This window comes from Phycodurus eques, chromosome 9 (assembly GCF_024500275.1).
Source record: "Phycodurus eques isolate BA_2022a chromosome 9, UOR_Pequ_1.1, whole genome shotgun sequence".
In the NCBI taxonomy this organism is placed as follows: Eukaryota; Metazoa; Chordata; class Actinopteri; order Syngnathiformes; family Syngnathidae; genus Phycodurus; species Phycodurus eques.
In genome coordinates this window covers 1,125,630-1,132,712 of record NC_084533.1, presented here as the reverse complement: position 1 = coordinate 1,132,712, position 7,083 = coordinate 1,125,630, and the positions used below count along the sequence as shown (strand labels likewise).

The following is a 7,083-nucleotide window of genomic DNA, read 5'->3' as shown; positions in this document are numbered from 1 at the left end:
TCTTGATGAATGACTTCATTATCGCCATGAGTTAAACAGGTTTTTGTTTTGGGGGGGAGGGGGGGGGGGGGGGGGGGATTACCATGACTTCGATTTACTTTTTGTACACTCGACACAAGATGGACATTCAGTTGTTGGATCGCTTTACCATTATAAAATGGATCTTGAAGGAATCCTCAACTCACCTGGTTAACTATGTATACTAATAGAAACTCTCGATTCGTTTACTATCACACGACTCTACTACGCATTTTAATATACTAATCCATTACTGCTAGTTGTCTACACAGATTTAGCTACCGATGTTCTATACTGCTAAATGTGACTATGGGTATATCGGAATCGGGAATAATTTGCCTCGTTATGTTATACATGCAGTAATAGGATTTTGTTTTTTGGGGTTGTGCGTGCACATCACAATCGAATCATCCTTATTTGCCAAGTATGTCCAAGAAACTCACAAGGAATTTGTCTCCGGTGGTTGGAAACGCTCCACTACGACAACAGACGGTCAATTTCCAGAGAATACTTGCATACGTCTCTTTTCACGGGGCGGTGAGAACAACAATGCGCGCAGTGGTAATGGAAATAAGTGCAAGCGCGAAAGTGCGCTTTGAGAAAGTAGTCCCGAACACACCCGACCCCATCCAGTTTGCTTATAGTCAGAACCGCTCCATTGAGGTTGCCGTAAAGAGAGTCATCCGTACAGCCCTACCTCGGAAAAAATGGACACTTAATGTATGTTCAAATGCTGTTTATTGATTACAGCTGTCCCGGTGCTATGAAAAGAATCTCTTCAAATTCACCCTGCTGATCTAAAAAAAAAAAAAAAAAAAAATAGCAGCTACACACAAGATTGTTACACTTAACAGTTTATTTCAGTATGTTCACTTTAATGGGGAAAATAGCAGAATCTCTCTTTCTGCTGCACACATTTTTTAAACAATCTTTGTTTAACAATATGCAACCTGCAATTATTCACAATATAGAATAAACAAAACAAAAACGAATAAATCATTTTGAAAAATTCATTTAAACGACATTAACTAACAATGAAGACATTAAAATGGAAGCACAATTTCAAGGTTATGATAGCTGTCTTGTTTTTAGCAGCAGATATTGACCTTAAATACCATTTCAGTTCTTTCATAAAGACACAAAGAATAGGTTTCTTTTTAATTTTTTTTTTACAAACTCCGCAAACTGCCGGAGTTTGCCAAGCAAATAGTGAAGCTTCTCCCGCAAAGAGAGAGAAATTTCTCAAACGTTTCTAAATTAATTTAACGTACTAAATCAAGGCACTTACCAATCACCAAATGGGAAGAAGACCTTTCCGTGTCTGCTGACCGTAGCTACTGGATACAGATTTGTAACAATACGTTTAGAATGACAAAAAACACAAATCTACAGTTTATGCAATCTAAAGCGCTCCATAGAACACACTTTACTCAGTACAGTATGCGTAAAATGGGCTTCTGTCCAGCTAATGTATGCGTGCCATGCACCAAATATATTTTCACGCAATATGGGAATGTACGCCAATTCAATGCTTTTGGTCTTCGGTTATACAAAAACTCTCGTGTATTTTAAACTGCGGGATTCCACTTTCCCCAAGATTGTGCACAGCAATTACAGCACACTTCTGCCAGTCTTTGTGCATGCAAAACGGTGTCAAGTCACTTGCATGCGTCCGCAGAAACACACACCTGGGTGTGGGGCCCACACACTTATTGCGACAAATAAGTCACGAATATGCAAATTGCTTGTGTATCCCCACACGTATACTCTCGTCCTGTGGACTTTTATAATTTACACAGTTAATCCCACCACACTTCAGTTGTACAGCCGGGTTCACGACCCTTGTCCTGCATGCTGCTTGTCCTGTTCTATCTTGTCCTGTCCTTCGCTCACAGGGTGTAGCACGACAGCCCCATCCAACACTCATATTTCATTGTTGTAGATAATGTAATGACTGACTTCTTTGGTCTCCCTCTCTTTGACACACGCGGTCTGGCAGTGATGGCCTCCCTCATTTCGGTGTCCTCCTTGCAGATGGGCGGCTCCACTTTACCGAGCAGGAAGTCGAAGGCTCCCGCGTCCATCCTGAGGAGATCTCGGAAGGTCCTCCTATCACGCTCCTGAAATGACGTCACACTTATACTTTAGACTCTCAAATTTCTATTCGATTGACGTGCAGTGCTAGCACTAGCTAGCGAGCTACGATGTTGTCTGCTTGCTGGCGCTATTAAAAGTGCATGAACGTTACATTCAAGCTCTCCTTGAAGAATGGCTAGACCGTATCGTCGACGTTTTTTCTCTTTTTGTCGTTCTTTTCAGCACAAGCATAAGTAGCGCCTGTTCCCCCGTGATTATTGGTGTCGCTGCTATGGTAACGGACTATATCCGGTAGCGTTGACGCGACTTCCGGTCCCGCCTCCGCCGCCAGTTTGATTCCACGAGGTTTAGCCCGGTGATTGCCGGACTGTAGCTCGCAGAAAGCACACGAAAAAGGTGGTTTGCACTGCAGCAATAATACCATATGTACACGTCGAACAATGCAATGTATACGGCAGATTTCGTGTGACCAAAAAGAACTCTTTCGAAGTGATAAGAGACCGATTATTACAGGAGCTTCGACTTACTGTTTCCACTCGAGGCGGCCGTCAACTCGGAAGAAGGAGCTCAAAAAGAGGCGTGTCGTAGATTCCGATTCATGTGTGTGACGCGGAAGCGGAAGTTGTCGGGTCGATCTCGCTGAGTGCCGGGAAAATCCTCCGCCGGGCTTCATAGTGACGACGACTAACAAAGCATGACGCTTGCGGTTACTGTGATTTGGGTTGTCGTCTGCCGCGTGTATACGTTCGTCTTGTTTGCGGTAGTAGTCACCTCAAATGAAAACGTAACAGGTTACGACGTGAGTTCGACAGCATTTCCCGACCGGTATTTCGTAAACAAGGAGCCCGTGGCTTCTTCGGCGTTTGCTCCGGCGAAGCCCACTGACGTTGGCACGAATTACAATGTCGCCGAAGCGACAACTCGGCGAGCATTTAATACCGAGCCCCTGCCCGTCTCCGGTCGTCTCCCGACGCCCGCGAATGACGGTAACCGAGACCTCCACGATTGACTTGCTCTGTCCTTAAAGGCTTCGCTGCTTCGTACAGTACCGAGCGTCTCATTGTATTTTTACTGCCTGAAGTGAATATTCATTTCGTTGCTGAGGTCATACGTAGCAATTACAGACATGAATGGTGTGGCTTTTATTTTTTTAAGTACACCCCCCCCCCCCCCCCCCCAAGTATAGTTCCACACGTATTGCAGATTTATGGGTAAGAGTATTTCGTTCGCCACCAATTGTGCGTGAGAGAGGCCTGTCGTTTTCAACATAGGTGGACCTGACTATGAGAGACCAAATGAGGAAGGAGGAAAAAAAAATCCAGAAACTCACATTGTCTGATTGTGAAAGAATTTATGAGCAAATTATGGTGGAAAAGAAGTATTTGGGCACCTCCAGACTAACGCAAGATTTCTGGCTCTCACAGACCTGTAACTTCTTCTTTAAGAGGCTCCTCTGTCCTCCACTCAGTTACCTGCATGAATAGAACCTTTGGGTACAAACTCGACTTGTCGTCATGCGTTGGGGCCAGGATGACTGATCCGTGGAAAGGGAAGAATGAATGGGACCGTCCGTGTATGGGGAGTTTTTGAGTAAAAACCTCCTTTCATCAGCCAGGGCATTGAAGATGAAATGTGGCTGGGTCTCTCAGCATGACATGGACCCCAAACACATCGCCCGGGCAACGAAGCAGTGGCTTCGTAAGAAGCATTTCAAGGTCCTGGAGTGGCCTAGCCAGTTTCCCGATCTAAACCCCATAGAACATCCTTGGAGGGAGTTGAAAATCTGCGTTGGCCAGCGGCAGCCCGAAAACATCACCGCTCTCGAGGAGATCCTCCATGGAGGAATGGGCCAAAATTCCAGAAACGGTGTGAAAACCTTGTGAGGACGCACAGAAAACATTTGACCTCTGTCATTCCCGACAAAGGCTATATAATAAAGTATTGAGATCAAGTGTTGTTATTGGCCAAATGCTTATTTCCCACCATAATTTGCTAATAAATTCTTTAAAATGTGATTTTCTGGATTCCCCCCTCATTTTGTCTCACAGGTGAGGTATACCAATAATGACAATTAACAGGCCTCGCTCATCTTTTTAAGTGGGAGAACTTGCACAATTGCTAAATATTTAAAAAAAAAAAAAAAAAATCTATTCAGAAGAAATATTTGTCAACATTTTAACAGAAATCATGAAACTTTTGTTTCGGACACCTAACGGCGAAGACGGTAAACTAAGTTGCATTGCGTGCAGAGGGCACGGTGAGTGCCAGGATGAGACGGGCATTTTGCATTCACATAATAGCGGACAGCAAAATGTATATATAATATTCCGAGATATGTATGACTTTTTCAAAGTGTCGGAACTATTGCATGTCGTCGTTATTGCCATTTTATAAAGAGGAGTGCCGCGTGTTTAATGAGAAGTTAAGATCACGAATGCAATTTTATTATTTATTTTAAGTTCGAAGGGCAACGTGTCAAATTGTGTAACGCGCACCATTTTGTATGGGGCCGTTGATGTCTTTAGCGGTATGCAAGTTTGTCGTTACTGTTATAAAAAGACATTTGCACATTTACTGTCAAACAAAGGCGGCACAAAAGAATTGCTGAATGAGATTTGTGTCTTTACCAGTATTGATGAAACATGATATGAATATGAACCTTACGCAGTGTTTCTGTGTGCTAGTTGGCAGTGTATGTTCCTGTGACGAGCGCAAGGGTGTCTGTGACATCAATTGCTGCTGCGACAGAGAGTGCAGTCAGGAGATCGCCCTGTTCACTGGCTGCTCAATGCTCACCGTCAGGCAAGTGTCCGCACACGTTCGTGGTGGTGCGGGTGGGACTGAATGCGTTGCTGCTTTTCCCACCATTGAATTCAAAAATGATCGTATGGTACCGCGTGCTGGCACGCAAGAGCGCCAGTCTATTCACAACATTTGACCTGCATTCCTCATTGAGACCCAGAAATGTTTCAGACCCTTCATTGAAAACAAAACAGAAAACTGGCTATGTCATGATACATTATTAGAGGATGAATACACAGCGGCTTGTGTTTTTTTCATTTTTATTTTTCTTCTTACAGTAGCAACACGGAGTTGTGCAGCCATGCTGCAGCATCATATGGTTTGCAGTATACTGTAGAGGGCTACTCAGAGCTGCAGTCCTTTGTCCAGAAGGAGACTCGTCATCACAGTTTATGCATTCAGTCACATTATCGTAAGTCGAAATCGTCTTTGTTTTGATGAGAAATTATTTCGACATTTGTAGGTCTTCAACCTTCAAAAAAACGCAGCGTTCACATTGCATAAACACACTTGACGATGGACAGCACAGTGGGGAATGTGGCTCACACATCTCGCTGAAAGTAAAAGGTTTTGGGTTTGTATCTGAGCTCGAGACCACTCACTGCGGATAGCTGGTTTCCTCCCAAATTCACAAAACACTCTAAATTTCCAAGAGGTATGAATGTGAATTTGGATGACTGTATGTGCCCTGTAATCGACCGGTGACTGACTGCGACCTAGTTAAGGGTGTATCCCGTTCTTCTGCCGGAATTCAGCTAGGCTCCAGATTCCTACAATAGAAAATGGATTGATGGATGGATACTAATACACATCAATTTACACCTTATTTTAATCTTATTAAAATAAGGTGTAAATTATTTTTTTAGTGCACAAGCCAGCCAATCAGATAAGGGAGAGGTATCCAGAAGATGTGAGGCAAAAGGCATTGTCGAGAAACAAACACAGCCAGATGATATTCCATTCATTCAATAGCCAATATTTGCGCAACGGGTCTGTAATATTACTTTTGCCAACTTCTCTGAGCGTCACAAGTGTTTATTTGTTTTAGGTGTTGATGGATTTTATTTTCCGGCCCCTACTCTTCCACTGGCCAGAAACTTTGACTCGCTCTTCAAACAGTTTAATAGGTTTGCTTTCAGTTCACCGGAGAATAATGACATGTCTACACGTACTCCTGCTGTGCTCCACAAATTGTATCAGGCAAGTATGTTTAAAGAGGTGAGAGTTTTGTATTTTTTGTCTTGACTTTTCGACACAATGGACCTCATTCACTAACTGTGCGTACTGACAGATTTGTGCTTGAATTGTGTGTACGCAGGTTTGATTTACAAATCTGCGATTCATCAATATGTTCGTACAGTGGCAGCTCCATTTAACGGAGCCTGATTTTACGGCTCTCGGAATGTGTCCAAAAATTGTTTCCAGTTGTCACGTAAACCGGCGCTGACAAAGTTTGAGTTCCAGAGTTAGCAACTGATGTTTAATGGCACTGTGGCGCAATACAGGCAGCGACTGGGATGCACGTATTTCCGGGTCTCAGATATCCAACCCCAATTCCAATGAAGTTGGGACGTTGTGTTAAACATAACTAAAAACAGAGTTGAATGCACTACAAAGACACGATATTTAATGTTCAAACTGATAAACTTGATTGTTTTTAGCAAATAATCATTAACTTGGAATCTTATGGCTGCAACGCGTTCCAAAAAATCTGGGATAGGTGGCAAAAAGTTTAGGAATGCTCATCAAACCTGCTTGGAACATCCCACAGATGAACAGGCTAATTGGGAACAGGTGGGTGCCATGATTGGCTATAAAAGGAGCTTCCCTGAATTGGGGCCAGGTTCACCTCTTTGTGAACAAGTGCGTGAGAAAATAGTCGAACAGTTTAACAGTTTGAGTTGTTCCTCAACGTAGAATTGCAAGGAATTTAGGGATTTCATCATCTACGGTTCATAATATCATCAAAAGGTTCAGAGAATCTGGAGAAATCACTGCATGTAAGCGGAAAGGCCCAAAACCAACATTGGAACTCTATTTTCAACAACAATTCAACAACTCTGCAACTTGAAACTCTACTTTGTAAAATAAAAGCCATTGATCAACAACACCCAGAAACGCCGCCGGCTTCTCGAGCTCATCTAAGATGGACTGACGCCAAGTGGA

At 43.2% G+C, this 7,083-nt stretch overlaps 1 protein-coding gene across 3 annotated transcripts in view; it reads left to right on the top strand.

Moving 5' to 3' along the window:
• The first annotated feature begins 2,736 nt into the window (after positions 1 to 2,736).
• tctn1 (tectonic family member 1) overlaps positions 2,737 to 7,083 on the top strand; it is a 34,394-nt gene continuing 30,047 nt past the window's right edge. For 2 of the 3 annotated variants that reach the window (XM_061685075.1, XM_061685077.1), the window contains exons 1-4: positions 2,737 to 3,101; positions 4,800 to 4,917; positions 5,196 to 5,329; positions 5,966 to 6,117. In XM_061685075.1, coding sequence (XP_061541059.1) covers positions 2,810 to 3,101; positions 4,800 to 4,917; positions 5,196 to 5,329; positions 5,966 to 6,117 — 696 coding nt within the window. In that variant the 5' untranslated portion in view covers positions 2,737 to 2,809. The other variant, XM_061685078.1, reaches the window with a different exon arrangement.